Source organism: Lepus europaeus, chromosome 10, assembly GCF_033115175.1.
Source record: "Lepus europaeus isolate LE1 chromosome 10, mLepTim1.pri, whole genome shotgun sequence".
Taxonomy (NCBI): domain Eukaryota; kingdom Metazoa; phylum Chordata; class Mammalia; order Lagomorpha; family Leporidae; genus Lepus; species Lepus europaeus.
This window is the reverse complement of record NC_084836.1, coordinates 32825161-32845480: the sequence shown is the minus strand read 5'-3', so window position 1 is coordinate 32845480 and position 20320 is coordinate 32825161. Positions and strand designations below refer to the sequence as shown.

At 36.6% G+C, this 20320-nt stretch overlaps 1 protein-coding gene across 2 annotated transcripts in view; it reads right to left on the bottom strand.

Annotated features, from left to right (window-relative positions):
• Positions 1-20320, bottom strand: part of CEP290 (centrosomal protein 290) — a 92355-nt gene that overhangs the window by 41248 nt on the left and 30787 nt on the right. For both annotated transcript variants that reach the window (XM_062203148.1, XM_062203149.1), the window contains 10 exons: positions 19847-19996; positions 17903-18018; positions 14880-14982; positions 14557-14787; positions 11819-11992; positions 9852-9963; positions 6921-7126; positions 5773-5924; positions 1447-1558; positions 407-862 (listed from right to left, as the gene is read on the bottom strand). In XM_062203148.1, coding sequence (XP_062059132.1) covers positions 407-862; positions 1447-1558; positions 5773-5924; positions 6921-7126; positions 9852-9963; positions 11819-11992; positions 14557-14787; positions 14880-14982; positions 17903-18018; positions 19847-19996 — 1812 coding nt within the window. The remainder of the gene's footprint in view (positions 1-406; positions 863-1446; positions 1559-5772; positions 5925-6920; positions 7127-9851; positions 9964-11818; positions 11993-14556; positions 14788-14879; positions 14983-17902; positions 18019-19846; positions 19997-20320) is intronic.

The following is a 20320-nucleotide window of genomic DNA, read 5'->3' as shown; positions in this document are numbered from 1 at the left end:
TCATATACATAAAAAAATCTTTAAAAAAAATAACAATAATAAAAAACACAGACCTACTATAGTAAACAATTTTAAACAATAATTATGAACAGAAACTGATAACCACATAAAACATTCAATATTATAATCAATATTTAATTAATTTATATGAACTTTTCTACAATGCTTAAATTTCTTTGCAATTATATGAACTAAAGGTTTCTACTAAAATACTTGCTTAGAAAAGTCTCACTTTATTTTTATGAACAATATTCAATTATCCTAAACTCCTAATATATAAAATCTAGATTAATGCACTACAGTTGGAATTTTTATTATATATTTTGGAGTATTTTCATATAGGCACATATTAAGAACTTAAAATTATTATTCAACTCTTTTGGAAATTTGAAAAATCAATGTTTACCTTTTGGGCTCCCCTGGCATCCTTTAACGTGCTTATTAATTCTTCTAGACCCTTTAACTTTAATTCCATCTCCAGTGTTTTGTTCTCCATATTTCTACGTTCTTGTTGAGAATTCTTCATCTCTTGCATTATCTTAAGTTTGTCATTTTGTAGTTGAATCATTGTTTTAGAGAACTTTTCCTGTTGTGCCAATGGTAAAGCTCCACTAAACTGGCGTCGCAGGGACTGAATAGTTTGGCGCAGATGTTTTGCTCTGTTTCTCCCCTCCAAACGGGCATAATAGAGAGCCTGTTCTTTTTCATCAAGTTTCTGCTCCAACCGCAAATTGTAGGCCTGCATCTTCTGCAATTTAGATGTAACTGACTCCAACTTACCAAGAGCAGTAGCCTCACTAATTTGAAGAGAAACAATACTTTGGTGCAACTTGGCAATTAGTGCTTTTTCATCAGATTGTGCCTAATAATAAAAAATACGTGTTTGTAGTATGTTTCAAGTTCGTCCAATGGAACTTACAGATTTAAAATAAAACTTTACTAAATAAGCTGTTAACAGTATGGTCCATGAGATGCTCAAAAAACCAACCTTTCTTTTACAAATTTTACCAAAGAATCATAAGAGAAAAAATACTTAAAATCTAGCTCTTACAAAATAAGAGTTGATTTATTACTTTTTTGAAACTTCTGCATGTAAATAATCTTACTGGTATAATACTGATGCAGGTGATGTGTGTATATTTTTTAATGTCAGAATATGTGAAAAGCTACGTATAAATACAAGACAAAATACTGTTATTAAAGATTTACTAACTACTCCTCCTTAGGATCTTGATTCATCACCAGTAAGGATGGCACATTTATAAGCAATAAATGCTTTTCTGGATTATGAATAGTATTTCAAATAAAAGAGTTAGGTTTCAACTAACAAAACAAGAGCCTTTGTTTGGCATATCTTCTGACTAAATCTATACTATCATACCAATATCTCATGTAAATCTATCAAAAAAAGCTGATTCTACATAGAAGAGACCATACTGCACATACCTGATAGTCTACTAGTTGCATTCTGAGAGAATCCACTTCCTTTTCCCTGGACTGTTGTTGTATATTCAGAATTTCAACTTGCCTTTTGGCAATATCAGAAATCTCTCTTAATCTAAAAAAGTAGTAAGATATTTCAGGAATGAGTGACGCCATTTTCAAGGTAGCACCAAAAATCCAAATTCCTACACTCTTTTCTAGGAAAGCCATTGGTTCCCAGCATCTCTTCTTTATATAAAATACAAACAACTCGGGGTTTCCTGAACTGTTTCAGGAAAGATAATGCCATGAGAGGTTAACAGGCATGCTATCAAAACACTTCATTTCCCACATCCCTCCCTCTTGAAACTGTGGAACACAGTATCATATTAAATGTTCTCGGAGAGGCACCAAGGTGGCGGAATAGGGAGGGAGCTTACTGCTCTAGTCCAGAGGAAGATGGATGTGGAGAGAGTGCAGTCCTAGGGAAGAGTTAGGGAGAAAACAGCAGAAGAAACTACATACAAATTAGGAGGCCAATGTAGATGTATGTGGAAGGTGTGGATACACACAATTCAGGACCCAAGCAGCCAAGAGCCTCACCACCAGCTTTGAAGAGTGAGGTGAAACCAGACTGCTGCAGCCCAAACCACTGGTGGTAAAGCTGCTCTAAATGTCTGGCATGAGTCTGGCTTCGAGCCCTGTAGGGGTCAGTATACCTGTCAACCTAGAGGGAAAAAAAGGGGGCATGCTTTTCTTTCCCCAACCAACCAGCACCAGTGTCCCATAACTACTGAGAGCCGACAGGTGCCATTTTGGACATACATAACAGCTGTGCCAGTTTGTGCCTGTGCACCCAGCAACCAGCTGAGAGGAGACGTCTGAGGCTGGCTGGCAGAACTGACAGGGGACTGGGTGCTCATGACTGTGGGAGTCTTGTTTGCTGGGACTGTGAAAACACTGTGGCTGTGTGGGAGGGTGCAGGGAGTGGCTGGGTATTTGGGCAGTCACTGTGGGTGGCTCCATATGCTCAGGGCTCCCTAATTCCTTGGTGAAGATCTATGCTCACACCAAGGACTGCATAGATTCTTTGTGTGGTTCTTGTGGCAGCACAGAAGAATGTTGTACCCACTGGGGCTAGCACTCAGGTCTCCCTGGAGGAGAAGAGGTGAGCGTGAGACTAGGCCAACAGAGCTGAACAAACTGAATGAAGGTGAAACGAAGACCTTCTATAACAAACAGAAATTGAAAGAATTTGTTGACACTCATCCAGACTTAAGGGTGTGCTACACAAAGAAACAAAGAACATGGTCATCACTATGAAAGAAGGTGAAGGCAGAAAATCTCCCAGTAAAGATACAAAGGAAATCCAAAGTAAACAATATTTATGGAAAAGTGGCAGGACCAAGTCATTACTTATCAATAGTCACCTTGAATATAAATGGCCTCAACTCTCCAGTTAAAAGATAGACTGGCTAGATGGAAAAAAAAAAAAAAAGGCTTCTAAAGGGTGCCTATAAAAAACACATCTCACCAAAAATGATACAAGCAGACTGAAAGTGAAAGGATGGGAGGTATTCTATGTTAACAGAAACCAAAAGAGCTGGTACAGCCATCTTAAAATCAGACAAAATAGATTTTAACACAAAAATGGTTAAAAGAGACAAAGAAGGGAACTTGGAAATGATTAAGGGATCGATTCAACAGGAAGATGTGACTATAATAAATGTATATGCACCTAATTACAGGACACCTGGCTATTCAAAAGAAATGCTGATGGTTCTAAAGGGAGACACTCCCATACAATGGTAATCGGAGATTTCAATACCCCATTTTCATCATGGACAGATTAACCAGATAGAAAATCAGCAAGGAATCAACAGAATTAATCAACACTATAGATTCAATGGACCCAAAAGATATCTACAGAACTTTTCCTCCTACAGTTGCAGAAAACACATTCCTCTCACCAGTGCATGGAACTTTCTCCAGGGTAAACCACAGACCAGGCCATAAAGCAAGTCTCAGCAAATTCAAAAAAATTGAAATCACACCATGCATCTTCTCTAACCACAATGGAATGAAGCTGGAAATCAACAACTCAAGAATCTCTAGAACATATGCAAACATGGAGACTGGACTACATGCTCCTGAATGAACAGTGTGTCATAGATGAAATTGAAAAACTGTTGAGGAACAGTTTTTTTTTTTCATACTATTCGTTGAAATCTTTACTTATCATAGAGTGTATAAAGTTAATTGAAAATTATTTTAGTAAAAAATAAGAATGGGAATAAGGTAGAGAGAAGGAAAAAGGGTGGGAGTGGGGGTGAGAGGATGGATACAATGGGAAGAATCACTGTTCTTAAAGTTATATTTATGAAATGTGTTTAGTTTGTATACCTTAAATAAAAGGTTTCTAGGAAAAAAATGTTCTCAGGAATTATATTGTAAATGATAATCTCAAATTGTACTTAATATACAAAGGTATTTCAAGTTGCTCAGGTACAATAGAATCAAAGTTATGAGATTATTTTTATGCAAAAAATGGAAAATGCATGTTATGAAAAACTACGTGTGGAATTCAAAATCACTTTTCTATTAAAAGAAGCTCTAGTCCTAGTTCTATTTTTTCATGAATGTTTTGAAGAATCTTCACATTGTATCTTCCAAATTTAAGTGGACAAACAACACCTATTCCCATGCCTTTTTCATATTGGCTTAATTTGGGAGATGCCCATATAAGGTATTTTTGTTTTTAAGTTTTTATCTGATACTACCACACACTTAAGAATACAGAAACTTGAAATCCCTGTTTCCTAGAAGGTTAATGTACACTTTGCTTTATTTTAATTTAAAAGATATCTGACATCTGAAAAGAAAGTATGTATTTCAGAACATTAAAATAAAACAAGCAGAGCTTAATGGCAATAAATGCTTCAACTTCTCTTAGGACAAGTATGATAAATATTAGAGGCAAAGTAAAAGTTGCTTTGCTTTGCACTAGACTAATTTTAGCTCAGTGGGACAGATAAACCAACTTCTCCATATTAATCAGAAACCCCTACTGCCAGTAATGTTTTAATTATTAAATATGATAAAATGAATAATTATAGCTTATTTCAAAAGATGAGATCCATGAGAAAAGATGAGATCCATAGCAAAAAAGGCTGGCAATGACTGATACCCCCAAAAGGACCATCAAGCTTCAAAGAGTGGCTTTTATTTTTTTTTTTAAAGACAGTTCCTGTATTAAAATATTCATACTTTAGAAGGTAAATGGACATCCAAACAAAGATATATGGGTTGTACTAGGGAGATATTCAAGACACCATGAGACCTAAAAGAGAGTTCCCAACTTCTAGTTGGAAGGAGAGCAGGGACTTCAGGGAGCACTTTCCCTATGAGTGCACACTTCAGAATGTGGAAGGATGAGCTGAATTTTGCTGAGTTGCACACATTAGGATGTCACGAACTTTCTGAAGGATGCAGTTCTGGATTACACAGCCTGGACAAATGTTTCCAGGAACAGAGACAATTACATGAGAGGAGTCTTACAGAAGTAGGGGAAGATGGGGTGTGAGGAGGGGTAGACACATTAGGCATTCCAGTAAAGGATAGTTGGAACTCAGCTTTATGAGAATGGCTTTTACTTAATGATGCAACCATAAACATATCCTTACTAATTACTTGAGCTTGACAACCTTTTCTACTAAAGTAGTATCTAATACAAAAGAGAATGAGGACACGGTCTCTACCCTCCACATATTTACTCCTGATGTATATTTTGTATCCTAAATTAGCTGGGCCTGTTTCCTCAAGTAAAATAAAAACTACCTCAGGGCTATTAAATATAATTATATAAGTTAATACATGTTTAATACCTTGCACAGTGCCTGGTACACAGTAGATGACAAATGAACTTAAATAAAAATCTGAATTTTTCATTATATTTTTACAGCAACTTTATGAATCAGCAGAGATACTATTAGTCCCTTATTACGGTGAAGGAATCTAAGTTTAAAGACATTAAATAATCATTCTTGCTCCCTCCCTCTCACTTCTCCCCTCCTCCAAAATAAGTATGGAGAAGTAGACCTCATTAAGGTCTTGGTTCCAAAAGCAGTACTTATTCCTCGACTCTAAAAAATGCCAATTTTGAGAGGTCATTTCCTCTTCAAAATTATAATTTAACCCTGTTAAAAATCAACACTGGCAATATTATTAAACTTGCTCTCACAAAAAGAAATCAGCATCAAATTCCACTAAGAATATACTGCATGTTTATAATTTTCTTAAAAACAAATTAAAACATCTAATCACGTGTCTAAAATGTTTATAAGCACTTACTTTGACACTTCAACTTTTAGTTCCATTTCGTTCTTCTCTAACTCTAGAATCCGTTGTCTATCAGCATCACTTACTGCCTTGCTCACACTGTCAGCTAATTCATCTCTTAACATCTGTTCCACCTTCTGTGCATCTAAGTTGATTTTGGTAAGCTAAGAAAAAGTAACAAAAAAATGTTCAAATACATCAGTTTTGGTGAGGTTTTCCTGAAAATTTAGTTTTCAAATACTGTGATCCTCTTTACTTTGCCTTAATCCCGATAAAGGTATGAAGTGTTAAGAACAGATTAAAGAGGATAAGAAAGGAAAGAGGAACAAATTATGGAAAGTCTGGCTATAAGTCCATTGATCAAAAGCCATTTAAATTAGGGAACTTATTATCTCATAATTCCAAGATAAGCAAACATTGTAAGAGCTGTTTAATCATAAATTATTGACTACTTGCCAACTATATTTATTGTCAGGCAGCTTAAAGATTCTGATCACATTCAAAAAAAAAATCTAAAACTTCCTACTAGTATTGTAGCCTCTGAAAGCAGAGGAAATTACTGTCTACTTTGTTTCTTGCCGTAGTCCCAGGACTCAAACGTGGTCTGATAAGTAATAGGCAATGAAAGAATAGTTGTTAAATACAGAGATGGGGACAGAAGGCAATTCTATCATTATGTAAATAACATCTGCCTGGGAAAGCAGTGGAGGATGGGTCAAATACTTGGGGCCCTGCACCCAGGTGGGAGACCTGAATGACGCTCCTGGCTGCTGACTTTGGCCTGGCTCAACAACAGATTGTGGGTATTTGGGGAATGAACTAGGAGATGAAGGATCTCTCTGGATCTCTATCTCTCTTTCTCTCTCTCTCTCTCTCTCTCTCTCCCCCTATGTCTGTAACTCTGTCTTTGAAATAAATCAATAAATGTTTTTAAAAAACATAATAATGTAACATGATAGGAAACAAGAACTCACAGAAATAACCTGCTTTAGTTTTAAACAATTCAGATTTTAAAGTAACTCTTATTTATCATTACATGAAACACAAACACTATATTAATATGCCATTTCAAAGATACAAACAAATCTTTTAACAATAATACAATGTCTACCAAGACAATCTTTTTACTCTCCAATTATACTTTAAAAATAATATCAAACCTCAGAAAATTTGGTTTCCAATTCAAAATTACGTTCTTCCATTTGTTTCAATGAAGTCCTTAAGTGTTCATACATTTTTTGACAATGTTCAGCCCGCTGCCTCTCATTTAACTCCTTCATCTCCAACATAGTGATTTTTTTTGAAATAGAAACAATTTCACTGTTGGTTATTGATTTTTTTGCTTTGTCCATGTTAGATTCATTTCCTACATGCAATAATATTTAAGTTAATCTTACGTTATTTACAACAAAATTATATCTCAGATATTTTAGATGTTGTATATATGGAAGCAATATAGTTGAATGACAGACCTGGATTAAATCATCTCAGCTTTATAATTTCCTGCCTATCTGATGTTTATCCCATTTACTCTCCCTGGAACTTATGTTAAGTAGGTCTTGGGAACTCAACACTCAAATGATAATGAAAAACTATTCCTAGTGGTGTGGAGGTGTCACAAATAGAAAAATTAAAAAATGGTAAATAAATTAAATACATTTTATTGAGAGGTGATAAACTGTATGAGGAGCAACTCAATAAAGCAACACTACCTTGTGAATTTAAGTGCATTGACTTGCTTTGTAAAGTCTCACAAAGTCAAGCTGTAAAAAAATAAATAAATAAAATCCAACACTGTTTGAGACATTTTATCAAATGTGATTCCAAATCATGGGCACTATTTGGACTTTATATACATTTAATATCAAATATTTTATATTTTTACTAGTTGTTATACCCTAATGTTATTCATATTAGTTTTTTGACTCATCGTTGAATAAAAAAAAAATCTGCTGTTAAATAAAAAAAAGGAACCAAAAGCCCTGATTTACTAGAAAAAATAACACAAAGAACGCCATTACTTATTCTTTTTTTTGAGAGGAGGGAGAAAGCTTACACTTTTGTTTTGCATACCAGGCATATTCCAGAAAAAAAGCAAAATATGGTAGTGTCTTGTCTTTTACAGACACAATTAAAGTGGTGAAATTAAAACATGTTTATTTTTGAAATCCATGCATATGAGGAAGTCACCAAAAATTTAAAAGAAATGTATACTATGAAAATACTATGCACAGGGCAGCATTTGAAGGAGTGGTTAAGGCATTGTTTGAGAGGTCCACATCTCATATTGGAGTGTCTGAGTTCAAGGCCTACATCCACTACTAATTCCAGTTTCCTGCTAATGTGCAGTTAGGAAGGTAGCAGGTGATGGCTCAACTAATTGGGTCTCTGTTACCCAGTGGGAGACTCAGCGTTCAAAGCTTCCGGCTTTGGCCTGGCCTAGTCCTGGCAGTTGAGGCATTAGGGGGGTAAACCAGCAGATGGAAGATCTGTCTATCTCTGTCTCTCTACCTTTCACAGATATAAAAGTAAACATATTTTATTATATTTTAAAAAATAAAAATACTATTTATGGATTTCAAAAATTTGTGTACCAAAACAAACTTTTCTTTTGATTCTATTTTCCCACGAACTTTTTACATATAAACAACTAAAACCCATCCTCTATTCTGTATTGTGCTAAACTCTGAAAAAGAACTGAAGCATGCCAGAGGGGCTGAAGCAAATTAGCCATCTGATTTTGTCAGGTTGGGAGTTTTCTTAAACAGAGATGAGCACAACAGGCCACCATCAACAAATTCCTGGATGAAAAAACGCTAATGAACTGACACATAAACAAATATATAAAGGCAACAGGAAATAAGGAAAAGCTCTTATACCTGCAGTGATATAAAGCCACTCTGGGAAAAAATTAAGATGTCTTAAAATTATGCACTTATTACTGTTAGGGGGAAATCTTGAAGAGCATTAGATCTCAAAGTCCAGGAAACAAACAAAAGACCTCATCCAGAGCAGCTGTAAAGTACAATCCTATTAGATAAAATTACTGAATGCCATAAACCAGATATTTATTTAAAAATTAATGTGGAAAACCCTAGCCGGAGCCTAAAAGTTTCAATACTTCCTGAGACAGTACTATCTCTATTAGATATACATGAAGATGTTCATTATAGCACTGTAAATAGAGAAACTAAGAAAAGCAAGTGATGGAATCATAATCATTCACAGTTGGATATTGCCTGAATATTTACATTTAGAAGTATGATTTAAAAAGCAGGGTAATATTTTGATATCTACTAAATAAAAACAGAAAATAAAAATATATATACTATATTTTGAGGTGAATAAAATATGTAAGCTTATACATGAAAAATATAATGTAGTAGTAGAATTATGGGCAATACAAATACCTTTCAAACTTAGTGTGATGTATTATGGTAATATTTTAAAATTAAAATATTTAACAGGTCGGTGCTGTGGCATAGCAGATAAAGCCACCACCTGCAGTGCTGGAATTCCATATGGACACTGGTTCTAGTCTTGGCTGTTCCACATCCAATCCAGCTCTCTGCTATGGCCTGGGAAAGCAGTATAAGATGGCTCAAGTTCTTGGGCCCCTGCACCCGCATGGGAGACCCAGAAGAAACTCCTGGCTCCTGGCTTCGGATGGGTACAGCTCAGCCGTAGCAGCCAATTGGGGAGTGAACCAGTGGATGGAAGACCTCTCCTCTCTCTCTGCCTCTCCTCTCTCTGTGTAACTCTGACTTTCAAATAAATAAATAAATATTTTAAAAAATATATTTAATGATATATAACTAGTATAACTTTATAATCCATGAAAGAACTCATATTACTATTATTAGAATGTAAGTATTTTGAAATAAACATTCAAGTTTAAGAACTGAAAACCAAATTTTGGCAGGGACTAGTACAGGATATTATTCAACAAATTCCTGTCAACTATTAGGCTGGGAGTTCATTTTTTTCAATCAATACTTCCTTTTCATCTGGTTTACAAATAGAACTTCAAATGAAGAATATCCATTATTAGATCCTAATCATTTTAATATTATTAGAGTCCTAAGACCTACTTAATTTAGTTTCTTGTTCCCAGGCTTGTTCAATAGTGTGAAGTTTTTCCTTGGTAATCTCCAGTTCTTTATTTAGAGACTCCATTTGTTCTTTTAAAGATGCATTTTCACACTGAATAAAAGAGAAACATCACTGAGAAACCACATTGTAATTTAAACCAATAATGCAAAAAATGACATTATCTTAACTTTATGAAGTATCTCTTAAATCTCACAATCTAGCATTCTACAAAATTAGAACCCTCTTCATAAAATACATATATAAATATATAATATAAATTATTTTTAAGCAGTTAAGTCCTATGTGTCTAATATGTGGCCCTAAATTTCTGAGTTCAGCTCCTGCCAATGAAACCGTAGGTTCATTTTGGTCAAACTGGAATATTCAAGAATTTTACAACCTTCACAGACCAGTGCTTACCTCCATCATTCACACAAACACTACTGAGCATCCCTAGCATGTCATCAGTGACAGGTGTGGGATGTTTATGGTGGAAAGACAGACAAAATTCTGTCCTGCCCAAACCTCCTCATGTAGTATCTGTGTGCACATGTATGTGAAAAGAGGAAAAGAGCACATGCGAGGTAGCATATAAGAAAAAGATAAACAATGCATTAAAAATGTCAAGATACAGAAGCAAAAAACAGGGTACCTGTCCCTGAGGCAGAGATTAATAAAAGGAAGTAGATTTAGACATAGTTGAAGAAGGTCTTCACCACCAAAAAGGTGGACTTAAGTTGACACCTAAGAAATGAGAAGAAGCTAATCTTGACAGGAAATCATACAGGGAGAAGAGCTAATGCTTTGGTAAACCCAGATGCTATAAAGCAAGAATGGGTCTGTAGGCCAGCGCCGCAGCTCAATAGGCTAATCCTCCACCTCGCGGTGCCGGCACACCGGGTTCTAGTCCCGGTCGGGGCACCGATCCTGTCCCGGTTGCCCCTCTTCCAGGCCAGCTCTCTGCTGTGGCCAGGGAGTGCAGTGGAGGATGGCCCAAGTGCTTGGGCCCTGCACCCCATGGGAGACCAGGAGAAGCACCTACCGCGGCGGCCATTGGAGGGTGAACCAACAGCAAAAAGGAAGACCTTTCTCTCTGTCTCTCTCTCTCACTGTCCACTCTGCCTGTCAAAAATTAAAAAAAAAAAAAAAAAAGAATGGGTCTGGAGGATTAGAAGACATGAGAGGGTCCAGTGGCTATAACAGAACTATATGTAACAGAGGCATATTCACAGACAGAATGAAACTTAGAATACTTTACTCTTTTATCTCCACAAAAAGAAAAGATGGGAACTTATGGAGCTTATGTGTTCCATGCTCCTTTTACTTTAAGAACTTGGTTGAAGAAGATTTGAGGGGTCAGTCTTATGGCACAGCAGGTTAAGCTAGCTCCTGTGACACCAGCATCCCAAATGGATGTCGGCTCAAGTCCCAGCTGAGCCACTTCCAATCTAGCTTCCTGCTAATGTGCCAGGAAAGTAGTGGAAGATGGCCCAAATGTGGGAGACCCAGATGGAGTTCCAGGCTACTGGCTTCAGTTTAGTGGAAACTTGGCTGTTGCAACCATTTGAGGAGTGAACCAGTGAATGGAAAATCTCTCCCCCTTCTCTTTGTACCTCTGCTTTGCAAATAAAATAATTAATTTAAAAAAGGCAAAATAATTTCTTCATCTATGAAATCAAACCATTCATATTTATCTTTCAAAAAAAAAAATCTGACTCAGTTAAATTATGCAAGCAGGTTAGGAGGATGACCTAGATGAAGTCATCCTATTCTGAAATGATGAACAGACTTTATCATATTGATATTCAAAACCAAAATGTTTTAGAAATGTAACCATAAATTATACCTGTTAAATTTACATAAACGGAGGCAAACTTTAATCAATTAAAATCTGAAAAAATCTTCCCACATAATGACTGAAGAAAAATTACTAACATTCCAAGGGTCAGCAATTACACAAACTTACCTCTAGGTGTTCCAAGTTATTTGTTCTTTGAACGAGCATATTATCCTTTTGTAAGATGTCCCTGTACTTAGCAGTCAGTTCATTGTATTGTTTATTGGCCAATTCTAGTTCAGATAAAGAAACACTGTTGTCTATAACTTTTTGGAGAGCTGCAATCTTGAAAATGGCCATTTCCTATGTGAATAAGGATACACTGAATTACACTGGTGTATTTTTTTCAGGTGAAGCACTAGCCATTTTTGAGAAGACTAAAACAAGATATTGCAGCTGAGGGGCCAGCGTCGTGGCACACTAGGTTAATCCTCCACCTGCAGCACTGGCATCCCATATGGGCACTGGGTTCTAGTCCCAGTTGCCCCTCTTCCAGTCCAGCTCTCTGCTGTGGCCAGGGAGGACAGTGGAGGATGGTCCAAGTGCTTGGGCCGCTGCACCTGCATGGGAGACCAGGAAGAGGCACCTGGCTCCTGGCTTTGGATCGGCGCAGCGCGCAGGCCGTAGCAGCCATTTGGAGAATGAACCAATGGAAGGAAGACTTTTCTCTCTCTCTCTCTCTCTCTCACTGTCTATAACTCTACCTGTCACATAAATAAAAAAAAAAAAATGCAGCTGAAAGAAAAGCAGATTTTAAAATCATTAAAAATATGTAACAGATGCCATATAACACAAAATTAGCAATAATTTTAATTTCATGTAAAAAATGACATTTGGAAATTTTTAGTCACAATTTTTTTTTTCACAAATAGTCCTTTTTATTTGTCACTATTAAAGTCTAAATTTTAAACAGATTCTTGGACGGTGGTTCATATCTGTCAGTTCATTTGAATTAGCACCTGTCTCAGTGGCTTTTCCAGAATTCCTGTCACAGTGAAATGAAATTCAATTTGATAAAATATAATGAACAGCAGCAAAAAGTGTTTCAATCATACTATATCTTTGAGGTTGAGCAATGTGGCACAATAGGTTAGAATAAGCAATCAAATAAGAATAGCTTTCATGGGGCCAGCGCTGTGGCACTGGCATCCCATGTGGGCACCAGTTCTAGTTCCGGCTGCTTCTCTTCTGATCCAGCTCTCTGCTATGGCCTGGAAAAGCAGTAGAAGATGGCCCAAGTCCTTGGACCCCTGCACCTGAATGGGAGACTGGGAGAAGCTCCTGGCTCCTGGCTCTGGAATACTGTTAATAAGTATAAAGATTTTGAAACTCCTAATGAAAAATTTGAGTCAGGCAACAATCATCAGTGGATGCTAAAACCATTAGGAGGGTTTTTGAAGAATTAGTCATTTATATAATATTATCAAATTATCAGTTATTAAGTCCCTTAATAATGAAAGAATATTTGTCCTCCATTTAAAATAGTAATCTAATGCAATGTTCCATCCCTTGAAGTGATGCTATATAAAGTATAGAACATTGCTTACGAAGTATTTTTGCCAAAATGTTCACCCAAAATCTAACCAGGGCTTCAGAGTTAACTTTTAGTAAATACAAAGGATAGAGGAAAAAGTAAAACTTTCCAAAATATGTCAGCTTAATCTTCAAAAATGTTCAGAGTAAAAGGGGGATTCTAGATTAAAATGATTTATGACATGTAAAATCCAAATTCAATAAATGCATGATGCTTTAATGGAACCTGGAACAACTTAGGAATGACGAATATAGTTTGCCTATTAGGTAATGTTAGGGAATTATCAATTTTATTATGCTTAATAAAGTTATTGTTAGTATGTAAATTTTAAAAAGGTATTATTTATTTGTAAAATATTTAGAGGAAAAAATGTCCACCATTTAAATATTACTACAAAAAATAAAAGAAGCAATCATGGCAACATGTTAATAAATATTAACTATTGGCTATAGCAATAGTTAATAGGTGGTAGTGTAGACAAGGCCAAGTACAAGAACCACACCATACACAATCAGTCCCCAAAATGGCACAGAAATAGCATAAAAAAAATCCCAATTACAAAGATAAAAATCTTTTATGGAGGTGGAACCCAAGTTCCTGAGGAACATGTGTTTTGCCAACAAGTATAAGATGAGCCTGAAGAAGATACAGGCCAACAACGCCAAGAAAATGAGTGTACGTGCCAAAGTTATCAAGACTCTTGTCAAGCCTAAGAAAGTTAAGGCCATGATCCCAAAGAGTGTCACCTGCAAGCTTGATTGATGTGCTTACATCCCCTACCACAAACTTGGGAAGCATCCTTGTGCCAGAATTGCCAAGGGTCTTAGGCTGTTCTAGCCAAAGATCAAAGTAAAGGCCAAGACCAAGACCGAGCCTCCAATTAAAGCTAAGATCAGGGCTCCAGTCAAGGCCCTGACCCAAACTCAAATAAAGGCAAAGACCCAGACTCAATTTAAGCCCAAAGCCCAGGTCAAAACCAAGCCCATGGCCCAGGTTCAAACCAAGGCCCAGGATGCACCTGGTACCTACAGCCCCAGTTCCTGTTCAGGCTCCTCCCAGAGGTGCCCAGTCCACCAGGAAGGCTTCAGAGTAACAGGTTTTGTCTGGCAATGCAAGGACAGAAGGCCTGGTGTGATCCCTGGGCTGCTTTCTACATGGAGCTAGTATCCTTCTGTGCTGTTTGCACAAATAAACCTGAGATAGGATCTCTGAAATATTTATATTTCAGTTAACTATTTATATTTATTAATCTGTGATGAGTATTTATAATGCTATCATACCTTTTGCATATTTGAAAAGTTTTTGTTGAAAACAAAACAAAAATCAGATATACCTTAAATCTTTGCAAACATCCAATTTTTTCACAAACTTCAGCCTCCATTGACATCAATTCATTCTTCTGTTTGCCATTTTCTTTTCTAAGTTGTCGTTCCATTTCTACTAAGGTTGTATACTGCCTTATGAGTGACTTTTCATTTACTTGCAAGACAGTGATTCTTCTACTATTTTCTGAAAGTGTTTTCTTCATTTCATCTGAATCCATTTGAAGAGCACTGAGCAAATTCTACACACAGACAAAAGATATTGATGTTATCCTTATTAAATCTAACTCTTAATTTGTACAGTAGATATTAATGTTGAAAGTGCTATACTCACATTATATTCTTTTACTTTTATAGCATCTTGTTGGATTTGATCCTCGAGTTTTCTCTTTTCCTCTTTAATTGCTTCAGTTTCTGTTTTCCAGGTCTCCTTTTCACTAAAAATCAAAACAAAACCAAGCAAATGAAAATACAATAAATCTAATAAAATGCCTAACCAACAGAAAATTTTAGATTACAAAAGTTTAAAGTTTTTGTGCGGCTGCTGTTGTGGCATAGAGGATAAAGCTGTAGCCTGCGATGCCAGCATTCCATATGGGTGTTGGTTCAGGTCCTGGCTGCTCCACTTCCTATCCAGCTTCCCTATAATGGCCTGGAAAAAAGCAATGGGACACCTGGTAGAAGTTCCTGGGTCCTGGCTTTGGCCTGGTCCCAACCTTGTGGCCATCTGGGGAGTGAACCAGCAGATAGAAGGTCTTCCTGTCTCTCTCTCTCTCCCTCTTTCTGTCTCTCCTTTATAATTCTATGAAATCAATAAATACATTTTTAAAAATTTAAAGTTTTCTTAAAGTTTCTGGATCTGAAAACACAAGAAGTTATATTTTTCATCATTTCATTTGTTTTTAATAAATGCAAGCTAACAGTTATTTTATCAATTTATTTTCAGCCATCCATGATTCATCCTCTAAAAAAATTATAAATACATCTGAAGCTAAGTATTGTAAACATGTTACTGAAAATAGGAAAGGGGGTGAGTGTTTGACAACAGTGATTGAGAGACTAATCACGAAGCATGCATTCAATACTGGAGTGCCTGGGTTCAAGTACCAGCTGCAATTCTGATTCCAAGTCCCTATGAGTATACTCGCTTGGAAGCAGCAATGATGATTCAAGTACTTGGGTTCCTGCCTTCTGCATAGGAGCCTGGCTTAGCACTAGCTGAGGGGGCATCTGGGAAGTGAACCAGTGGGCACAAGGTAATTCTCTCTCTGCTCTTCAAATAAATTAAAAAAAAAAAAAAAAAAAAAAAAAAAGGCCGGTGCCGTGGCTCACTAGGCTAATCCTCTGCCTGGGGCGCCGGTATCCCGGTTCTAGTCCCGGTTGGGGTGTTGGTTCTGTCCCGGTTGCTCCTCTTCCAGTCCAGCTCTCTGCTGTGGCCCGGGAAGGCAGTGGAGCATGGCCCAAGTGCTTGGGCCCTGCACCTGCATGGGAGACCAGGAGAAAGCACCTGGCTCCTAGCTTCGGATTGGCGCAGTACACCGGTAGCGGCCATTTGGTGAACCAACTAAGGGAAGACCTTTCTCTCTGTCTCTCTCTCTCACTGTCCAACTCTGCCTGTCCAAAAAAAAAAAAAAAAAGGACACAGTAAAATAATCAATATCCTAAATTAAATCAAGAAATCAAGTCTCAATATTTTGAAATTATTATTAAATTTGAGTGTTAAATATTTACAAAATATTTAGAATGCAAAAAAGCAATGTAAATCATTACATTTAAAAGAAAGCTTGTAAAGGACACAGGATTTCAGTTCGGAAGAATAAGTTCAAGAGATTGTTGTAAATCATGGTGTTTAGAGTTAGTAACAATATATTATATACTTGAAAATTGCTGAGAGTAGATTTTAAGTTGTTCCCACTGCGCACACACACACACACACACACAAATAGTATGTGAAGCAATGCATGTGATACACAGCATGACTTAGTCATTCTACAAAGTACACATATATCAAACCATTATGTTGAGGACTTCCAGTAAGACAGTAGCTAAGATCCCCACAGAGACTCTTGTAACAGTTATTCATGCACCAATTTACCTACAAGAGCTGGAGAAGTCAGACAAGAGATGAAAGAAAGAATGAACTAAAGAAGGCAAGAAGGAAAGAGTCACCTGTGTCAACTTTACCTCAATTCTGAGCTGTACAGCTTAGAAAGAGATGCCTCCCTCTTGAGGGCTGGAGGGAGAGGAAATTAACTCCAGATCTAGTACCAAGACCAGTATCAAACCTACCATAATGAAACTCAACGCCAGACAGAACTCCATGGCTCATACTTGCAAGACATCTCTACACACTGAGCCTCTGGATTTGCATCAGCCATGTGGCTAAGGAAGTTGCTCAAGCCCTCTTTCCTCTGGACATTGGGCAGGAAAGTGAACAAATGATATTTGCACAGCACTGAGATAATGATGGCCTTATAAAGAAGGGAACTAGACATGGCATCTGCCATTGCATGTCTCAGGATCAACGCTGAACCAAGAGAAACTCCACCTGGTAGGAAAAGGCTATGCATAAAGAGTCCCAGCAGTCCTCACTCATGGCAAAGAGACACCTGAAGTATTTACTGCTGTAAAACCCTGGGGCCCTAGCAGACCCTGAAGCAATTTGGAAGCTGCTGGGATACCACACCACTGCATTGTCCCAGAGAGAGAGCCTAGCCAACCTTGTACCCTCTTACACCCAGGCTCTTGCAGTATGGGGCCAGCCTGAAGCCCTACCCAACTTAAGGTCCTATGAAGCACCCACTCCCAGCGGCTCCACAGCAGGGTCCCTGTAAGCCAGCCAGGAGCCCTGCCTGCTTACTCATAAACTTGGGTGGTACACCCTGAGGGTCTTGACCTGTACAACCTAAGGGTAGTGGCCTATAGCAGCTCTCTGAAAATGGTTGAAGGGCCAGTATTGTGGCAAAGTAGTTTCGAGTCCCAGCTGCCCAATTTTTGATCCAGCTCCCTACCAATGCACCAGGGAAAGCAGCAGAAGCTTGCCCAATTTTTTGGGCCCCTGACACCCATGTGGGAGACTTGGATGAAGCCCCTGGCTTCTAGCTTTTGCTGGCCAGTGCTAACTATTGCAACTATCTGGAGAGTGAACTAGTAGATGGAAGATCTCTCTCTTGCTCTGTCTTTCCCTCTCTCTCCATAACTCTTTCAAAATAAATAAATAAATCTTTAGGTTAAAAAAAGAGGAAAAGAGTCAGGCACAAGGCTAAAGTATATGAATTTTGCTTGTTATTTTCATTATGATCAAGCATACACTGCAATTATATTCATAAAGTTTTGCTAACACCTATGCCTTAGTACCTTAGATATTCTTTATATAATAAGCTTTGTTGATGACGAATTACTGCAAATTTTCTGTTATAGTCTTCAAGAGAATCTTCTAAATTCTTCAACTTACATTCCTTATTCTCCAGTTCCTAAAAATTATTTTAGATATAAGAATTTTAAAAAATCATCAGCATATACTTTGAATTTGAACATATAAATCCATATTCTGGCAAGATTACAGGATACATATAAAAGAAAAGCCATAAAGTTCATAAGCAGCACAGATATGTTGATACTGTGATATGTTGAGCATTTTAGTTTTAGGCACATAGAATAAGGCCATATACATTAAAAAGGAGTACTATACAACAGGTAAACTTCCATATTCTATCACAGTTACAATAAACACACAAATCATCAGATACAACAGTTACCATAAGCACAAACCTTTATGAGATAGATCAAAGACTTACAAACTTACCTCCAATTACTCAGCCACATACTCATTTGTGAATATATACATTCATACCTCCACTCAAATTATCCCTTCAGGTTATTTAAAGATGCAAAAATTGAGACTTAAAAATGATTAAACAACTTAATCAGCATCCAAAAGAACTCACTAACACACCTTTGGCAACCCTTTACCAGGCATACATGTCAGTTTTGGGTCTTGGGTGCCTTTCATATAGGCATATCCAACATTTGAGGTCTAACTCTAAACTCTGCCACCTCTCTCCCTCTGTGCTCCCTTTAGGATAGAGTCCAAGAACCTGTTTGCCACTGCGGACAAGTTTTCAGAATACCAAGGAGTACACTCTAATCTATCATGATACTTCTCATTTTTTACATAAAGATGGAAAACCATGAATCATCTCAAATGATATGGCATGTGAAACTGCCATTACTTGTTAACGAAGTCCCTCTATTGTAATTTTAGAGTGCTAAAATTAGAAATTTAAAAGTAGTGCTATAACAATATACATTATAATGTTCTGATACATAATTAAAAGTTGTCCCTACCTTACTTGGATTATATACAAATTCAAATATTCATAAAAAGATAATTAATATAATTTCCAAATACAAAACAGCGTTTTTTTCATAATCAGAGCTCAGATACCAATGGATTCACCAATGGGTCATCTAGCAGAGGAAAACAGTGGTACTTAGAGCCAAAAACATTTTCAGTGCTTCTGAGTACATTTTTACAATTATTCTAGTAGTGTGTGTAACACTGTAAATATTCCAACTATAAATGAAATAATGAAAAGCATCTTTAATTAGGCCATTCATAATTGCCACGATATAGACAGCAAAACAGAGACACAAACACAAAGCAAGAAGTAGAACACACTTTGAAATTTACTGATGGATTAACTAACATTTTATAACATAAATGAAAGAAAAAATAGCAGGCCATTTGACTTGAGTTTTTTTTTTTTTTTTCGTTCTTGCAGTGAACACAAAAAAGAAGACAACTCCACTAATGATGCAAAAAATTTTGTAAGCTTTGTTCTCCTGGATTGCTGTTCCAACCAGCAATAAATAGAAGTGCTCATCTTATTTATATATCACTATTTCATAGTAGCTGCTTCTTGTTCCATATGTCAGACACACTGCATACAAATGATATGCATATGCGGTGCGCCGGCCGCAGCGCGCTACCGCGGCGGCCATTGGAGGGTGAACCAACGGCAAAGGAAGACCTTTCTCTCTGTCTCTCTCTCTCTCTCTCACTGTCCACTCTGCCTGTCAAAAAAATGAAAAAAAAAAATGATATGCATATGAACAAAATATAAGAACCTGCAGTGCAGATGAATGGTATAAACTGTGTCTATAGTATCCCCTCTAATATCAAAATCTAATAATATATTTCACCATTAATATTATGAGAACTAAAAAGACCATATGAAGAATAAATTAAGAAATATACTATCCATGATTTTTGTTATTCACATGTATAATTTTCAGTACCTGTAAAAGATGTATTAAATATTCATTCTGAGAATTAATAATATTGGCACTAGATGGTGCTATCCCATCAGGTAAGTCTATTCCTTTAAAAACCACATTGGATCCTTCTGATTTTCGTAAAAGACTGGTTTCTTTTTCAAGATGATCTATCTGCAAACATATAATCTGGTATGAGATTCACATCTCTTAAATCCAAAAAAAGACAAACAAAAACACAGTAATTCATACTTAAAGCTTTTCCTACTGAATATTTTTTAAAATTAGATACATGGATGACTTGCCAAGAATTAATTACACTTCAATTTCTACTTAGAAATTCCTTAGAATTTCTGTATCCTTTCTTATATTACAAGTCATTTATTTTCCACTTAATTTCATATGGAAAATCCAGTTTTCTTAATGTTGAAACAATTAACTCTAAAGATATTTTCTCACAGTACAGTCTTTAAAAAATATTAAAAGTTTCCTATTGCT